A 19931-nucleotide genomic window follows, 5' to 3' on the forward strand; every position below is an offset into this window, starting at 1 on the left:
AGAGATGGCTCAGTGCTTAAGAACACTTGCTGTTTCATCAAGAGAACCAGAGTTTGAATCCCAGCACAAATATTAGGTAGCTCACAAACTCCCATGCCTCCAGTCGAGGGAATCTGAAGCCCCTTTCTGGCCTCTACACACACACACACACACACACACACACACAGAGTCACACACAGTCACACACACACACAGAGTCACACACACAGTCACACAGACCTCACATATACATACATTAAAAAAAAGCAATCTGAAGCTGGAGAGATTGCTCAGTTGGTAAAGTACTTGTTACATCCAGCAGGACCTGCGTTGTATCCCAGAACCCACATTAAAGACCTGTGTGAAGTGGTGCACACTTGTAATCCCCTGTTGGGGAAGTGGACATAGGCAGCTCTCTAGTTTGCTGACCAGCTAGCTAGCCTACCTTACCTTGGTTACTTGGTAAGTTCCAGACCCATGAAAGATTCCATCTCAAGGGAAAGGTGGATGACTGCCTGAAGAAACACACACACACCACACAAGAGCACGCACATGCAAACTCAGAAAACAAAAATCACAAGCCTAGTGATTCATGAGATGATGAGTCATCAAGAAAAAGACAGTGCATCTCTGCAGTAGGGAAGTCACTGATGACAGTTAACTACTTCGAACAAGAGAAACAAGAACTCCCTCCTCCTAATTTCTACTGATTGTAGCAGTTTTCTCTTAAATTCTGTCATGAATACACTTTATCAGTCATATTACCCCAACTGTGGGACACTTACATGAAGTGTTCAAAACGGAATAGATTCCCACATGGTAAAAAGACACAGAGAAACAGAGTGACTCTTGGAACTTCAACTGCAGGATCTAAGTCACACAAGATTGTATCGTTCGTATGTGTAAAGCCGTGACCATCACACCTTTGCCTAGAGCTACCTTTCTTGTTCTGAAGTAAGCGACACAGCAGTGCCAACCACTGAGTCTGACTGATATAATCAAGCTACAGTTCTGTAGGAGAGGCAACATAGTCAAACAGTGTGATTATTGTGTTACAGTTTGAAGAGGCGACTCCAGCATCAGAACTAATACTCTCCACATTTCCCAGGGAGGGAAGGGTTTGCTTCAGTTTTGTTTGACCTGCTCATTAGCTCCTTTGAGCGAAGCTGGCCTCGTCATTTGCTCTCCTAGGGTTCAGGGAGAGAGCTTTGAGAATATGAGAGTGAGAGGCTGGAGGTGCCTCTTGATTATGAGCATTCACTGCTCTTCCAGAGCACCCTTGCTCAGTTCAAGCATCTACATTGGGTGGCTGTCACAGGTGCCTGCATGCATGTGACAGACACAAATACAATTAAATACATATTTACAAAATGAAGAAAAAGAAAGGTGCATGGATGTGACAACTGAGGGCTCATTTTCTAAATATTTTAGAAGTAGGTTTTAGAATGGAAACTCATTTTTCTTTGACTTTCTTACTATTCACAACCACACTTGATAATTTTTTATATCCATCTGGGTATCTTAGAACTATCCAGTGGCTTCGATTACTATATCACCTCAATAAAATTCTTAATTATTTTGAAAGAAACTGGTTTTGTTAACAGTTTTTCAGATTTTTTTTTCTTTTGGTAAGAAAGATTATTTTAAGGCTGTCTTTAGTTTTATGTGTAAGCATTGAACAACAACAAAAAGAAACACCTGAGAACAAAATACCATTTCAGAACAAGGTTATTTTAGAAGATCAAGCCTAACTTAGAGCCACCACCACCATCCTACTGATAATTCCGGTAGGTATCTTGCTTTTTTCTCTAGTATGCATTCTGTAAGGAAGAAAATGTACTCTGATACCATTGGCTCCAACCTAGGAATGTGAAGTTTAAACACATATCCAGGGTTCTGACTTGGAGGGGAACTAGATAAACACCAGGGTGACACTCAGGAACACAGGATTCCAAGGAAGATCAATGAATGAAGAGGGAAGCCACTTTCTGCCACTGATTTTCCTTCATGTGTGTGTGTTCAGGCTGAAGGCTAGGCTAGCTACTGGCAGCAGAAAACCCAGGGACTTTAGGCAATCTTCTAGGACAGCAGAGACAGAAACAGAAGTGATTAGCTAGGAACCCAGTGCAAAGGAAGGGCAGAAAACTGGTTTCTGCTCTTTTCTCCTCAAGTCCTTTGCCAAATTCAGAAGCAATCTGGACCCTAGGACTCCACACCGAAAGCACCTCTATATAGCAGGGTGGGCTTCTCAAATAAACGAGGACAGATTGTTTCCATCTGAAGAATGAAGGCATCCCAGTGAGTGTTTCAGACTTTAAGTTCCTATGTATGTTCCAGAGAACGTATCATTAAGTCACTTTCATGTTAATAACAAATGTTTACCAAAGCATCTGGTTTGTTCCACATGACTATAGTTACTCTTGGACCCCAATTACAAAAATCTCCATACTTTTATGCCTCCTTCAGCCTGCTTTCAGAGTCTCCTGTGGTTTTACCTGGTGGAGCTCCATTCTGCACCCACCTTCCTTTCTGTTGGCTCTCTCCCACAGTGTTGGGGAGTGAACCCAGGCTTTGCACATGCCAGGCAGGCCCTATGATATGGGGCTGCAACTGCTGGCCTCCTTTGAGCTCTTTCCCAGTACAGCAATTCACTTCCACTGTGTCTAATCAACTCATTACTACCTCCATTTTGATCTTGAAAGATTTAATTAAAAATTTCCATCATCTTAGTGTTTACATCTCTACAAAATGTCCCATGCCTTTGTTTTTTGTAGTTGGGTGTTTTGTTATTTTTGTGGTCTCCTAGACTCATATTCCTGGCAATTTTTCATTCTGGGTTGTACATTATATGAATTACTTTTAAGAAGTGTTTGTTTCCTGGAATAATATATTTCTCAAAAGAAAATGGACTTTCATTTTCATCAAGTATATGGAGGCTTTAGCCACTGTTGGGGGGAACTAATAATTTTTGCTATTCAGCTGTTTGAAGCCGAGTTTCAGCCCCTGTGAAAATGTGGACTCTGCCTTAACTCTCCCTTACAACAGAGACTTGAAGGAGCTCACCAGGCTCATGTTTTTCTGTTCCCATCCTAGAGGTTACATGAAGTTACTGAAAGGTTCACTCAAACCTCTGTGGGGAAAGCAGCCCCAAAGCCAGGTTCATCGTCCTGGTACTTCTTCCAACCTGTATCCTAATTCTTCAAATAGATTTTTAAAATGTCCAGCTTTTGTAGTTGACTCCAGAAAGGTGCATGTCTCGGGGTGGGATAGGATAGGAAGTGGGGGGTGGGGGAGATCCTGACCCAGGCTACGATATCTAGAAGCTCTTTCCCTTAAAGAGCAACTCATATATACCGAGCAAGATATATTTAGGAATACACACACACACACACACACACACACACGTAACAATCAGTGACGAGAGAGGTCATGAATTTGAATGAGAATAGGAGGGGTATATGAGAGGTGTTTAAAAGGAAGTGAAGAATGATGTAATTAAATCATAACCTCTAAAATAAAGGAAAAAATTAACTCAATGTCTTAAGAAGACGGCTCCTTTTGAAGACAACAGCTCTAATGGTTACTATTGTGGACAGGGAGAGGCGTCACAGCTATTTTCCCCTTACCTGCAATAGATTCAATGCTTGGAATTGCAATTGTACTGTAGGTGCTGATTCTCTTAGAGGACCATGTATAAACCAAGGAGTCTTCTGCCCTCCCCCGTCCAGAGACTGAGTCAATAAAGTATGAGCCCCATTTATTAGACAAGGAGTTTAGAGGCTTTACCTTTGGTGCCTGGAAGAGGAAGGAACAACTGTAATTAGAACGGTATCATAGTGAAATGTTCCTGCAAGTGTTTTCTACTCATTAAATAAACAGGAGGAAAAGCTACAGGGACCTATGGGCAGGGTTTGGAAACCTGTTACATGTTTGGAAAGAAAATAATATTTCCTTATTATGAGTGCACTTTAACGTGACCCAGGATTGGCTCCTTAAAAAGTCAGTTTTCATAATCTAAAAACTATATATTCTCTATGATTAAAATAATTCTAATTTACCTACTATCATCATCATTAGTCTTATTATATTGTAGGATAATTAAAAACCCACTCCATTGGAATTTTTTGTTAATTTTTGTCTTTTAGAAGAGTGTGAGAATATAAAAACTTATTTATTCTTTCAGTGTATCTGAAACATGAAGCCAATACATCAATAAAGGTTTAAAATGACTGGTTTCTATTTTGTTTATTTATTTAATTTATTGACAGCTATAGAGAAATGGCGTGAGGTCACTGCTCCTAGCTTGCTAGTTGCGCGGCAACATGGGATCTTTGTGACTCTCAGCATACTGAGACACCAAGAAGACATACTCTCTCAAGCAGAGAATCCTGGTCTTCTGCCATGTGAGCTGCATGTCTGAGGAAGTGGCCTTCATGATCCTTTTCTCATGAGAAAGTAACTTTGTTTTTAATTATAAGAAGGAACTAAGAGTTGGACTGCTGAAAGATTTCTCAGTGTGCAAAGAGGCTTGGGTCACCTTGAACCAAGATAAGCTATTGCTAGGGAAACAGCAGTTAGTAAGAATTAGAAGCTAGGGGAAATCTTTATTCTGCCTTCTGTATAAAAGATGCTGGAACTTTGAATAAACTGTGCATCATCTAGCTTTTGTGTTGCATCCATGTGTCCTGATTAATGCGACTCTCATTTGGGATCCCTCAACACATTGGATGTTGACAGACAGGGTCTCATTGTAAATCATTGACTGGTCTGGAACTTGCTATGTAGACAAGGCTGGCCTTGAACTTGTAGAGATCTGCCTGCCTCTGTCTCCCAAGTGCTGAGATGAAGTGCACCACCATACCTGGGTTACTGGTTGTTGTTTTTCCTATGAATATTTTCTAGGTCTTCATTGAGAGAACTGAAAAATAAGTATGTTCATTTCTAGGTCTAGCCACAAACTCTTCATTATTGATTTTCCAAAGGGTAGGTATACTCCAGGTACTTATTTACTTCTATGTGTGCATGTGTGTGCATATATGTGCATGCACAGGGCAGAGGTGGATAGTGAGTGTTTTTCTCTCTCAATCTTATGTTTTTGAGACAGGCTCTCCCATTGAACCTGGTGCTCACTGCTTTGGTTAAAGTGACAGGCCAGCAAGACCTTTCGCCCACCCCTATCTCTCGAAGCCATTACAAACATGTGTCATCAGGGAATGTTAAGAAAACGTGTGTTCTTGGGACTGAACTCAGGTCCTTATGATTTCAAGGCAAGCACTTTACTGACTGAGCCATCTCCCTAGCTGTATTCCTACTTTTTACTGTCCTTCAAGTTATAACTTGGGAAATCATTCCTTACAATGAGATCACTGTCTCAGCTACTTTTCTACTGCTGTGAAGAGACACCTTGATTATGATAACTTACAGAAGAGTGTATTGAGGGCTCATAGGGTCAGAGTCCAGGATCAACATCGTGGGGAATATGGCAGCAGGCAGGCAGGCATGGTGCTGCAGCACTAGCTAAGAGATTATATTCTTGCCTATAACTAAGATGTAGAGAGTAGTTATTTACTTAGTGAGAAGGTCACACTTCCTAATCCCTCCTAAACAGTTCCAACAACTGGAGATGGGTAATCAAATAGATGAGCCTATGGGGGCCATTCACATTCAAATCACCACAGTTACAACATTTTCAAACTTAATAACCATTACAGGCATGGCTTTATTTCCAGGTCTATAATGCCCCTTCAGAGTTCATTTTTAGGTGAAGGATGAGGAAGGGGACCATCATATTTCTCTCCTTTCATTCTTGACTAGAATGCTCTTCTATAGGCAGTTTTGAACTTTTTGAACTGAAAGACAGACTCTTTATATATTACATGCTTAACATTTGGAAAATCTGCATTTTTCTTAATCACAAGGGACTCCCCAGCTCTTAGTTTTCTCTAGAGAGTGTTTGCTTTCTGCTGGGATTAAAGACGTCTGAGTTCTGTCCCCTCCACAGGGAGGCAGCGACGGGTCTAAACTCTCAGCAGTGCTGCTCAAAGACACAGGATGGAGCTCTATATTGTTCCATCTGGACTTCATTAGTCGGAGTCTCAGGTTTATGGCAAAAGATATTGCTGAAACAAATACAATTGCTTCATTTACTTTTAAACCTAAGCTGAGAGATACATGACAGATAACATTTATTTATTTATTTATTTTTGGTATTTCCCCTTGATTTCACACATGTATATTATGGATTTGGATTATATTCATTTCCTTACCTTCTTGTTCCCCTCCTCTGAACTATTTCTTCTCGTGAGTCTCCCTTCTACTTTCATGTCCTTTCAAAAATGACCCACTGAGTTTAATTAGGGGTGTTTGTATGAACAAAGGTGTGGGCTTATTTATTGGATCATGGGCCACTTATTATTGGCTACATGATTGAAACAAATGACTACCCTTCCCTTGCAGTCATTAACTGCCATGCCAATAGCTCCCCAGTTAGAGGGGGAACCGCATACAGTTCTCGCCATCCATGACAGAATGATGATGACACATACCAGGCTCTTAAAACTAGGTTGACTAGAGTCATCTGCTTAGGTGGAAGTCATTAAATAATAGTAATCTGGACACAGAGTATAGAAACATGAAGGTATCCAGGCAGACCAGAATAATTTGCTAATTTGAGACAGGATCACATAAAGCCCAGACTGGTGTAAAACTTGCTCCTGAGATTCTGATCCTCTTGTTCTGTTTACCATGGAGGGACTACAGGCATCTAACACAATCCCCAGCTGATTCTAAAGTCAGGTAGCATAAGGAGACTTTAGCTTTCAAACACTGCCACCCCCCATATCTCCTGCCTCAAAAACGGCAGAAAGGATCCTTACCTCATATTTTCCTCTTTTCTCCAGAGGCTCTGCTTCCTCAGGCTTTTCCGTTTCTTGTCCCTGAAGCTCCTCAAGAATAAGGACTGTCTCCCAGTTAGTATAGTGATGGGCTGGGAAAATGTCTGAATGCATGCTGTCACCAAAGTAAACGACCTGTGATCAGACAGAATTCTGAATGAGGCATGGAGGTGAGAGTGGTGGCCACAGCACAGAAAACAGAAGGAAGGCCCTCCACAGGCAGCAGCCACCCCAAGGGTCTTAAAGTCCCACAAATAATTTCACACACATATTATTGGTCCTATATGATTCTCAGGTTTGTTGAAGAAGGCAGGAAGGTAGAATATGAGAAACAATTTTACTTGATATTCCTCATGAAGAAGTGAGCCTGTGTGTTTTCACATGTTAATAATACAATCTATTATAGGGATTACTTGTTACTAAGAACATGCATCCTAACCACTGTTTAAGAGTTTATACACTCTGTGGACTTGCCCCGGATCTGCTGAAACAGAACTCATGAATGTATGGTTCCGGCATGCACAATTTGGAAAGGCCCTCAGATATCCTGAGGCAAAGCCCTACTGATCCAGACCACACCCCTCCATTCACAGAAGAGGGCCTGAGATTAAGGGCTAAGAACCAAGGTCCTGGATCTACTGATCCCTTGAGTAGTTCTCAGGAGGCCAAGGAAGTAGGTACCAATGAACCATGGCCAGCTAGCTACCCAATGATTCTTCCTGATCACCAGGCTTATGGTATGCATCATGTAGAGTCAATGTCCAACAATGACAATGTGACCAAGGGATCAGAAACAAACAACTCTTTGAGGAAAAGCTGGTCAGTGTTGTTAGTCACCCCTCGTTTTATTTATAAAATATTCTTTGTTTGGTGTTATCAGAATGTCATTTCTCAGGCACTGCATGTATGAACTGTGTACTTTCTAGACCTGTGGCCTCTCTGGAATCCTTGTTTTTCCTGTCACAAATAAAGACTGAGTGCATCTAGTCAAAGAGGCAGAAGGAGAGATGTAGCAGGTGCTCAGAGGCAGAATACAACTGCTAACCATTTGCACCCATGACTCTGTTCACACCATTTGTATCCACACATGGACATAAAGAACTCTGCCTCAATCAGAAATTACCTTGGGTTCAGGCTTGCTGGTCATTTTCTTCAGAAGCTCATAAAGGTGGGCAGCATTCCCTTGGGAGTACCAGCCGGGTTTATCCAGAGATGGCAGCTCATCCTTCTCTTCATCATTCTCTGCAAGTATGGTTGACAACAATCTTTTAGATGGGCTGCACATTGGGCCATGAACCGTGTATAGAAGGAAAGCATATGGGAAGGACGTGCGCATTCAGTAAGCACCTGTTATAAGCATTGTGTGTGCTTACAGTTATTTATTAGATCTAGCTTTCATCCATCTGTCTATCTGTCTGTCTGTCTATCTATCTATCTATCTATCTATCTATCTATCTATCTGTCTATGCATGGGTGTGTGCACGCCGTGGCACATCTATCTATCTATCTATCTATCTATCTATCTATCTATCTATCTATCTATCTATCTGTCTGTCTATTTATGCATGGGTGTGTGCACGCCGTGGCACACAGAGACCAGTCTTAGGAGTTGGTTCTGTGGATTAAACAGATTGTTAGGTATTCTGTCTTGGTAGCAAGTGCCATTACTGCCTCTGCTTTATAAATGGTTTACTAAGTGAACACCATAACGTTTCTTGCCATGGGTAGAAAGCAAAATTTCAAACAAAATATCTATTAAATGCTAATTCATGTTGGGGTTGTAATAGAACAATTATCCTACTAATGGCTTTTCTTTCCCCAGGGTGACATGGTTATTGCCTTTTGAATCCTTAGCAACTGTGGTAATCAGTAAGAGACAGGAGACTTGCACAACGTTTGGGCTTATTGACTGTCTCTTTTTCTGGGGGAAGGGCTCCTTACTCCTCCCTGAGGACATACAGGTAATCAACCATTTAACAGCTGGAAGAGATTTTTTTCTTTAGTGGTTTAGCTGCCTACAAGTAATCCATGCTCCTGAATGTAACCCCATTTAACCTCACTTGCCCACTAAATCACTGGTGCAATTGTTTCTGTGTTTCTGCTGGTGTTCTGACTAGGGTAAGTAGATTTTTATTTGTGTGTTCTCAGGAAATGTACACAAAACAGGGGCTATGACAGGAAGATTTACTACTAAAGATAAACAACTTGCTAGTAAGGTGGAGCAAATTCAATAGAACAGAAACAGGAACAGAGGTGCTGTGGAGATGGCATAGTGGAAAAAGTAATTCCCGACAGACCTGCGTTTGGATCCCCAGAGCCCACATAAGGCTCATGGCAAGCACACACCTGTAACCCCAGTGTGCCTCAGGAATTGTAACTGGTACAATGAAAGATTCTGCCACATTCATTTAGTAATGTTTTACACGTTATTGGCACAGTGCTAAGGACAGCTTTCTATACATGGCTGCTACCCATGGGAGGCACACCTGAACAGGAGAGAAATCTCAGCAGCCAACTTCACTGTGATACTTTGGAGAGAACCAGAGCCCTTGAGAAGGAACAGATAGGTGCTACTACCTGTGAATGCCATGGGGCAAGGACAAGGGTCTCCAGACAGAGGAGGGGGATACTTTCCATCTACTTCATTGCCCCTTAAAGTGTCATCTTCTGAGCTTAAAAATGCAGAAGCTAAGGTTTTCCCAGGCTGGCTAAATCAGTCTCCATTTTAACAAAGTGATTCTGTATATACATTACAATCCCAGAAGCAACGACAGAGAGAGCAGCCAGGACAAAGACCTGGATGAGGAATAAAAGGTCATGTTTTCAGCAGAGATACTGTAACCAGTACACAATAGGGAAGAGAAGAGAACTTACCGGCTATAGGATGCTTATATGGAGTAAGAACTGACATGATTGTGTGGATGTGATTAAATATATACTATACCTGCCAATGAGTAACTGGAAAGATACTGAACTGCTTAAAAGCAAATAATGGATTGACGTCAGCGTGAATGGAGCACGAGGAGAGAGAAGAATTGGGGAGAGAGTCACAGAAGTGAGGGATTACATAAGGTCTGCAGAGCAGGCTGAAGATGTAAGGATTTCCAGCTCTGGCACCTTCATGGTTAAGTTGTCTCCTTATTCACACAAGCTTGGTGTGAATCAGCATGTTTGGTTGTCTTTGTTTTCTAGATGGAAGGAAAATAAATGTTTAAAACACCGAGTGCTATGCAGAGAAAAAAAATCTCCCGAGATTCATTCAGGAAAGGAGGCTAGGCTGGGGAAAGATGAGGCAAGGTGGGGCTGGGGTGGGGGCTGGGAAGGATGTTCACATGTTGACAACAGCTGAGGCCAATGGGGTGGGGAGTGAGTTGGCAGTGAAGTAGCCAGATAGTAGGTAGGTCCCTCTGAATCTTGTATCTTAATATTGGTAAGGGCTGAGTTCTCCCTTTGCATAGCATAGAAAGGAAGTGGGGGAGGGGTCAGACTCTGCCTATGTGATGCTTCTCTCACCCCACACTTTTCTTAGGGTCAGCAGGGGTCAGGCTGACCGAGTTACAGGGCCCTCATTGGCTGCAGCACCATCTGCTCTTCTCTAGTTACCATGGCAACAACTGATGTCAGGCACATGCCCTCATCAAGGACACACTGAACACAGAGATTGGCTCCTGAGATTTTCTATTCTAGCACGGTTACTATCTTAATTTTATTTCTCTGCCTTTGACTGTTTGGAACACAGACTGAATTTACTTCTGGCAGTTATAGCAGAGACCTGATTTGACAAGCATCCTACTTGTTAATATGGAGGATGGCTTGAGGATTACCAGGCTGATGTGGGCTGAAGCTCAGAGACCCAAGCATACTGCAGTGCTGCATCAAGTTACCTGAGAGAAGATGAGGGTAGAGGTAGGAAGACAGGGGTGAGCCTAAGGACAGATGTTAGACACAGAGGATGACTGGGTTTTCATCATTTCATTGAGATCTGTGGCTGGCAAAATTTCTAAGGGAGTTATGGATTGTGGTAAGGAGACAGCAGGCTAGGTGGCAAGGGCTGATGAGCTCCTAGGAGCACTCCAAGTTTTCAGACCTATCCCTGGGGTATGGAGAATATAGAAGACAAACTATGTCTCTGTGGGTCACAGAATGAGCAATTGGAACCTATCAATGTACAAGTGAGAGTAAAACCATCAATAGGAAGCAGAAAGCTGGGATCATTAGCAAGAAAAAGGCAATTGGGGGGGGGTAGGCACAGACTGATGATAGGCAGGCACACGCTGGTGAGCTGCATAGAACAGAGCTACAGGAAATATCCACAGGAAAAGGACAGGAGCCACAGGCTTTCCAGGAAGGACCATGTCACCCTCCGCTGACCACAGCTCTGGCTCTCTTGTCTTGCACTCCCAAAGTCATCTATTTGCATTCAGTCCAAAAATTACAGGGTTCTTTGTATTTCCCATTTAAACGTGGTTTAAATACCAGAAAAATCAAGGCACCAAAGAACCTTAGAAATTGAGTTAATCACACTCAGACTCTGAGGCTTTCTAAACATCTGTACCATGAGCATGAAGACACATATATTTGAGGTTTCTAGGCATCTTAAAGAAGTCACAACAGGGCAATGATCTACATCAATCTAGACTTTCATCTTTGAAATAACAGAGTTAAGATTTATAAGACGTTTTGGGATTCCAAAGCAGGGGTAATAGAGTAAAAATGGACAGATGGGCTGCATCATTCTACAGCACTGCCATCTGCACAGCAAAAGAGATAGTCGATGGAGTGTGAAGATGTCACATGAAGGGAGAATGTATCTGAGAGCCCCAAATAAGGGGCCAAGATCAAAATGTATAAATGTTGGGACACAGTGAGTGAGGAGAATTCTGAGTGTTCGTGTGAAAGCTCCAAAAAAAAAAAAAAAAAAAAAAAAGACAAGAGTCCTATGATGTCAGTTTCTTCCAAACATGGAATTCTCCTTGGAATGTGTTTTTGAGGTTCCCCCAGGTGTGGTAGATAGGAGTAAGTTTACTTCAGATTAATCATTATTGCTTGCTGCTGTTATTCAATTACATGTTTAAGCTATCCATTATATGCCTCTATGGAAAAACACAGAGGCATAAGTGTTTTTTGCCATGTGCGGCCTGTCCTTGTGATCATATGCAGCTTGAACGCATGAAAACTTTACTCATGTTATTCTTTGTAATCCCAATAGCTGTCGGAGGTTGGATATTACATGAGACTTTAGTCCACCTCATTTTTAGACTGTTCTCCCAGGTCCCACTGCCAAAGTGGTAAACACATAAGGAACTCAACTCAATAGAAAAGTAACAACATCCATGAGACAAAGAACTCAAGGGAGCAATTCTTTAAAGATATACAAATGCCCAGTGAATGTATGAAAAACTCCATCATCATTAATCAAGAGAGAAGGTAAATTAAAGGCTCAAGGATATATCACCTCACTCCTTTTAGAATGTTTTCTTATTTAAAAAAACCCAATCAACAGTACATAGTAAGGACATGAAGAAAAAAATTCTTGCATACTATTGAGTAAAATGAAATTAGTATAGTATAGAGATTCCTCCAAAAATTGAATAGGGCTGGGACAACCAGTGAGCTTAGCATGCATGAAGGCTGGTGTCTTACCCTTGGCACTGCAAACACAGAACTACCATAGAATCCAGCACTCATGCATCTGAGTACATCAACAGAATAGGGAGTCAGCATATAGAAGAGATATCCACACCCCCATGTTCATTGCAGCATTTTTCCAATGGTCAAGATACAAAGCCACACCACATCAATTAAGGAATTAAGGAAAACGTCTACGTATATAATTATCCTTTATCATTCACAGGAGGCTTGTTTCAGAGCCACCCCTAGGGTCCCTAGCACAAAACAGCATTGCATCTGCAAACTTATCAATCTACGCTCCTATCACCTTTCCAGTTACTTACATTATCTACTCTAATATAAAAGCTACAAGAAGAGTTGTTATAATGTGTTACTTAGGGAATGACAAGGAAAAAAAAACTACACACATGTTGTGTTCAGTGCCTGTGAAATTTCTTTGAATAGTTTAGTCCTGAGGTTGGTTGAATCTGCAGGTGTGGATAACCAATAAAATATACACAGTAAAGTATTGTTCAGCCTTAGGAAGAGAGTGCTAGTATTTGTAAGAGTATCAGTGAGCCTGGTGGATAAAGGTTCAGTGAGATAAACCAGACACAGACAGACAAGTACTATATGAACTCATTCACATGCAGAATGTAAAACATCTGATCTGTAGTCAGACTAAAGTCATGGGTCAGTGAGGCTGGGGGAGGGGGAGAGTGGAGAGATGTCAGCAAAGATGAACTGTAGGAGGGATGAGTGCAGGAGATCTACTACAGTTTCTGGAGACCAGACTTAGCAGGAACGGAATGTACACTGGATTTTAAGTGGGTTTACGTGGGATAATACATGTGTTAAACTGCTTGAGTTATCCGTTACACAGTGCACACATATGCTATAGTATCATGGTATACATCATAAATATATAATTTCAGCTGTAAATAAAACAACTACAGTTAGGGAAAGTATGATTTTTTAAAAAAGGTTTTCTAGGTCTATAAATATGATAATTTTAAAAAAGGTTATGTTTAGGCAGGAAGATCGTTATAAGGTTAGAGACTATCCTGGTCTTCTGTATGAGTTCAGGATCAACCAGAGTTACACAGTGAGTCTCTACTTTAAAAGACAAAATAAAACAATATATGGTATATTTATTTTTTATAATATATATGTATATATATGTAGAGAGAGTTATGGTTTATTTATTTATTTATGTAAGTGTATGTATGTGTACCACCTATATGTTGTACTCACAGAAGCTAGAAGAGGGTGCTTGATTCCTTGGAACTAGACTTAACAGCAGCTGGGAGCCTGGGAACTGAACCTAAGTCTTCATCAAAAGCAGCAAGTACTCTTAACCACTGAGCTATCTCTCTAGCTCCAATGTGTGTATATTTTAAGATCTGTAATTCTTTCATAACATATGTTTAATGAACTCTGAAGTTCTTTGATAACCATAACTGGAAGGACAGTTTGCATCACATTGTTTATCACACTACGCTGCAAATCCAATGTGGTAACATACATCTAGAAAAAACTCTGCAGAGAAGTACAAGGGGAACTTGTATAGCAATAGGCTTAGACAGTCCCATGTTTATCTCTGGATACTCAACAATTAAATAGAGCAATACCAAAAGCCTCTTGAAAGTTAGTATGGCACTGAATTTTGTGGTCTTGATCTTAAATGCTGCCAACAGTTCTCGTTGAAGGTTCAGTCATAGGTAGTCAATGCTACTGGGAAGGGAGGAGGCTTTTAGAGGTGGGGCTTGAAGGAATCAGGTCCTTGAAAGTTATATTAGGAAATTCCACTCCCCTTTTCCTGGCAGCCACTAAAGGAACAGATTTGTTCTGCCACATGCCATTTGTAGTGGTTTGGCTCTCATAGACTTATGTGTTTGAATGCTTGGTCCACAGGGAACGGCACTATTTGGAGGTGTGCGTTTGTTGGAGGAAGTGTGTCACTGTGAAGGTGGACTTTGAGGTCTCAGATACTTAAGCTAGGCCTAGTGTGGCATTTACTTCTGCTGCCTGTGGATCAAGATGTAGAACTCTCAGCTACTTCCCCAGCACCATGTCTGCCTGCATGCCAGCAAGCGTCCTGTAATGATGACAACAGACGGAACCTTGGAAATTGTAAACCAGCCCCAATTAAAACCAATTAAATGTTTTCCTAGAGCTGTGTCTCTAGTTGCATATGTGGCAGAGGATGGCCTAGTTGGCCATCAAGGGGAGGAGAGGCCCTTGTTCTTGCGAAGATCATACGCCCCAGTAAAGGGGAATGCCAGGGCCAGGAAGTGGGAGTGAGTGGGTTAGGGAGCAGGGTGGGGGTAGGGTATAGAGGGCTTTGGGTATTGCATTTGAAATGTAAATGAAGAAAATATCTAATTATAAAAAAAGAGTAGAGGGGAAAAAAGAAGATATGGCATGGTCATGGTATTTCTTCACAGCAAAAGAAACCCTAACTTAGACTTCCTTCCACAATGGTCTATTTTTTTCTTTTTCTTTTTTCTTTTTTTTCCATACCCTTTCATGCTGGTCTACTTGCCATAAGCCCAAAATAATATGGCCAAGTAACATGGGCTGCAATCTTTAAAACCACCAACAACAAAAAATGATATTTTCTCCTTTTAAGATTCTTCCCAGAGATGGAAATCTCTACAACATATCCTGCTGACTCAAGATCTAGTCACACACAGAGATGACAATTAAACTTTTTGACATTCACCTTGCTCCGTCTTGCCACTCATCTATCCTGATGGCCTGCCTCTTTCAAATGCTCTTCCAGGAAGCTCTAAGAGCACCTGTGAGGAGCAGCTTGCTTCTGATCATTCTTTCTCAACTGCAAAGGGCCTGGTCTTTTCCTGCAACCTCGTTTCTCCATCAGTCTCTTGACAAGTGTCACAATTCTTCCTGGTCTTCTTTGAATGCCTGGATTGTTGCAGAGGAAGCACATGTTGTGTGTGTGTGTGTGTGTGTGCATGTGCACATGGCATGTGCATGCATATGTATGTGTGTATGCACTCATGTTTGTATGTGAGCATGTACACATGTACCTGTGTTGTTTTGCTTTTCTGTTGTTTTGATCTTTGTGGATTCTGTAGAAACTTCTGCTCCCAAAATGGTTGACTCTGACTTATTCATTCCCTCAAGCACATACAGTGCATTACTTAGACCTTAATTATCAGGTGAGATCCATGCCCTTCATCATTGAAAACAGAGAGAGGCTGACACTTAAACAATATAACATGAGATACAGAGTAAAGTTTAAGGTAAACAAAGGTTTACATTTTCCTTCTCTTCTTAAGGGGAAGTGATGTCCCCATTACAAAGTGTTTTGCACTTGGGGTTAGTCAAAGATAGAAATAACAAAACACAACTATAGAAATAACTAAACACAACTTACCGAGCTTGTGGAAAGGCCTCTGGATTGGGAAATGTGAGAAGAATCCAGGCTTTAATGCGTTTGTAATCACAATGTCAAAAAGGTCTGCAAAATCCTTCCTAAAATGCAAAGTGAGTTTACCTTAAGGAATTAGAAAAGTTGCAGAACTTACTCCCTGCCTAAGCAGTGTATCAGGGTATAACCCTTCAACCCCAGATTAGCTTTCATGTGCTCTATGGTCATCTTACACACTTTAAATTGGAAGCTACACTAGAAAGAGAACGTGGATGGGTGCTAGCCAGGTTTTCTGAAAATATGAAAATTACTTAAAGCACAAATATAACAAAAGAAAATCAAGTGAAGAAAAAGGGAAAGGAGAGAGAAACAGAAACAGAGAGTGAAAGAGTAAGAGAGAAAGAGACAGACAAAGAGGGAGAGAGCGGGAGAGACAGGGAGGGGGAGAGCAGGAGGAGGGAGGGAGAGAGAGAGAAGAGAGAAGAGAGAAGAGAGAAGAGAGAAGAGAGAAGAGAGAAGAGAGAGAGAGAGAGAGAGAGAGAGAGAGAGAGAGAGAGAGAGAGAGGGAGAGAGAGAGAGAGAGAACACAGAAGCTGTACTGACCTAGACTCGGAACTCACTCTCTCCTGAAAACACCATGGTGAGCAAGAATCTCTAATAGCTGGAAATAGCCCATGGTTTCAAATTTGAGGGATTACATGTAAGTCTGAAGACTCAATAGATTTGATACTATACAGGTCCTACAGAGAGCAGCACTGTATTCATCCAAGTGACAATTGTCAGTGTTCAAAATATGAGGAAGGTACTTTATTTTGAAAATTAGTATAGTCCTGTAACTATTTTTAGATGACAATATCAGTGTGTACTATGTGCTAAGGACTATCTGATGAAAGTCTCCCTAGGCCTCATCATGACCCCAGAGGAACAGTGGTCCAGAATGTGTTAGTAAATGAAAAGCTCAAAGACTAGAACTCAAGAGTAGAAGCAGGATTTTGGTTATCCTGGTGGGAACTGAAAGCCCTGTATGTTCCGATGCAAAGTTCTACACCAGGAGTGCAAATGTCTCAGGAGAGGTGCTCTCCCCAGGTGGCTGGACACTGGACTGGCCTTCATTCACTTTAAGGATAACTGCCTATGTATATTTTAGAAAGCAGAAAATCCATTCCCAGGTAAGTATGCTACAGAACAAACTAAACCAGCACACATGCTAAAGAACATAGAGATCCTAGGGCTAAAGATTGTTAATGGAGGTAAGCTGAGGAGCTACAGCCAGGTGCACACTCAGGCAATTGTGTCTGCTGAGATTTGAAATTTTAGAAGAAATCTAAGAACCCTCTTTGGACTCCTGCTTTGACTATGGGCCTTCCCTGGTATTTCCAAGAATGACATAAGTTTAACAATCATTAAAGCTCACACTATTCTGCACACTATGTATAACTACCATGTACTCTGCACTATTTATTTAAACATTCCCTCATTGTCACAAGGAATTGTTGTCCTAGTTCTAAGAGAATGAAAGTAAGGCTTTAAAGAAGTTATAAACTATAGCCCAGGGCACACAGGAAGTTGTAAAGAAGGGCCTGAAGATGTCTATCTCCTTTCAAAATCTACTGCCTTGATTTTATATTAATCCCACCTCTGGGTTTGCTAAATGGCACAGGGCACACATTTGCATTGAAATGGATACAGGGCTGCACCCTACAATCTGTCAGGGACTATATTCTCCGTTAGTCCTCAGTGATTACCTAACACCGAACAGTGACATCCATGAAGAATGGCTCCTCACTTACCCAAGGATGTAACTGCCAAGAAGTTTACAGTAATCACTGTGAGAACTAGTTATCAACATAGTAATTTTCCCAGCATCCTTCAGCTGTCGAAGCCACTTTCTTACAGACTCAGGACAACGGTGCACATATTTGCCTAGATTTCTTTTTATTTCCGGGAAGAAGAATCCACAATTTTCTGAAAAATTAAAAACATAAAAAGGCAATATCTTTAATAAAAATGTTTTAAAACTGAGTTTAATCTCAGACAAGTACATGTCTTCAAAGCTAAACTTTGAAAGCAAAGCTTTCAAAGAAAAACAAAAGGCGTAAAGATTAGGTTCAAACAATCTAGCACGTCTTTAATCCCAGCACTCGGGAGGCAGAGGCAGGCGGATTTCTGAGTTCGAGGCCAGCCTGGTCTACAGAGTGAGTTCCAGGACAGCCAGGGCTACACAGAGAAACCCTGTCTCGAAAAAAAAAAAAAAAAAAAAAAGGCAGGGTCCTAGCTGTTATGGAACTCACTATATAAACCAGACTGGCTAGAACTGCTTGTCTCTCTGCCTTTCAGTGCTGGGATTAAAGGCATGAACCACCACACCTGGTCTAAACACTTTAAACATACTTTTAACATTTTTATAAACCTTATTTTGAAAACAGTATTTCTAGGACTACAGAGCTGTTCAGAGTAGTATTGTTCTCATGGAAGACGCGTGTTCCCCTTAGGCAGCTTGGAAACTGCCTGCAATTCCAGCCCAGAGGCCCAGCGTCGTCTGCTCTTAGCACTGTCACTAAGGGGCAGCTACCCCACACAGACACACTGCACACGCATAATGGAAAATAAATATAAGTCTCTAGCAAATATTATTTGTTGTTTACTTTTAAAATGTCATGACAATTGATCATACTTTTCACAAGAATTGATATGCTATTAAAATAATATAGTGTACTATCATCAGCATGTCAAAAACAGAGGAAACATTATTTGAAGTAAGCTGATTAATAAATACCTAACAAATACTTACTGACAACAGATAAGAATCAAACATTCAGATATGCAACAGTAGCCCATCTTTGTCATGAAGCAGCTAATCAGCCAACTGTGTCCTTCAGAGGCACAGTAGTGAACGTCAGATGAAATACAGACCTATATAGCTAGGTGACAGCTACTGAGAGGTGCCAGAGCAAAGCTACCAGAGAAGACGAAGGCACTCAGGGAGGGCTACTGGACCTGGCTCTCACAGCATCAGGCAACTGCAGATCTTGTTGAAAGGCTACCGGTTTTGCAGCACATTTTAGAAAGACTGTTCTCTAAGCACAGTGGTACTGATAATCACAGAAGGAACGCTAAATTCTTAGCTTCTTTAATGCCAGGAGAAGAACAGTGCAAAGACAAATTAAGAGGTTTTGTAGATACGGGCTATCCCTGAAACTCTGTCCAATGATGCACATGAAACAGCAGGGAAAAAAAAAGTTTCATTTTAAGACTATGAAGGCTGGGGCTAGAGAGATGGCTCAGTGGGGAAGAGCAGTGACTGCTCTTCGGAAGGTCCGGAGTTCAAATATCGGCAACCACATGGTGGCTCATAACGACCTGTGATGAGATCTGATGCCCTCTTCTGACGTGTCTGAAGGCAGCAACAGTGTACTTATTTATAATAATAAATAAATCTTTGAAAAAGACTATGAAGGCTACATTTTAAAGACTATCAGGGTAATATGTCAGAAGAGTCTCTATGTGACGCAAATAAAAACGAAGCCTGAAACAGTAGCAAATACTGCTTCCTGCCTGCCCATGTCCATTTGCTTCTTCTTCTTTGCTGGAGAATACTACAATACACGTCAAGTTTCATTCTCCTTTCAGGGACCTTGGATACCCAGTAGAATCCTGGTCTCTCTGTCCACACACTGATAATTTCCTCCATTTATCAGACAGATGCAGAGAACTACATGTGGCCCCTAAGGGCTGAAGAAAGCAGGGTATGAGACAGGGACCCTGGAAACCACTGAAAACAGGGTTAAGTTGCTCTGTTCAACTTTGCCATGACAACAAACTTTACTTATATTTGTAGCTGGTACCTTCCGCACAAAGAACAAATCAAGGGTTGAGAAGAGAAATATGAGGGACACCTGGACTCCTGATAACATCAGTGGGTCTCAGGACAATCCATTTAGTTAATAAACCTCTAGATGAAATTTTCTTGTGAAATAAATTCATTTTAGTAGTAGACTATACAGTAAGAATACCTATTATGAGCAGCATTAAGCATCTTGATACAGAAAACA

At 41.3% G+C, this 19931-nt stretch overlaps 1 protein-coding gene across 5 annotated transcripts in view; it reads right to left on the bottom strand.

Moving 5' to 3' along the window:
* Nt5dc1 (5'-nucleotidase domain containing 1) overlaps nt 1–19931 on the bottom strand; it is a 110762-nt gene that overhangs the window by 2745 nt on the left and 88086 nt on the right. For all 5 annotated transcript variants that reach the window (XM_085842772.1, XM_085842771.1, XM_085842770.1 and 2 more), the window contains 5 exons: nt 17670–17844; nt 15886–15983; nt 7996–8114; nt 6855–7007; nt 3606–3774 (listed from right to left, as the gene is read on the bottom strand). In XM_085842772.1, coding sequence (XP_085698898.1) covers nt 3606–3774; nt 6855–7007; nt 7996–8114; nt 15886–15983; nt 17670–17844 — 714 coding nt within the window. The remainder of the gene's footprint in view (nt 1–3605; nt 3775–6854; nt 7008–7995; nt 8115–15885; nt 15984–17669; nt 17845–19931) is intronic.

Source organism: Mus caroli, unplaced genomic scaffold (genome assembly GCF_978045245.1).
Source record: "Mus caroli unplaced genomic scaffold, Mus_caroli_1 scaffold_9, whole genome shotgun sequence".
Lineage (NCBI taxonomy): Eukaryota > Metazoa > Chordata > Mammalia > Rodentia > Muridae > Mus > Mus caroli.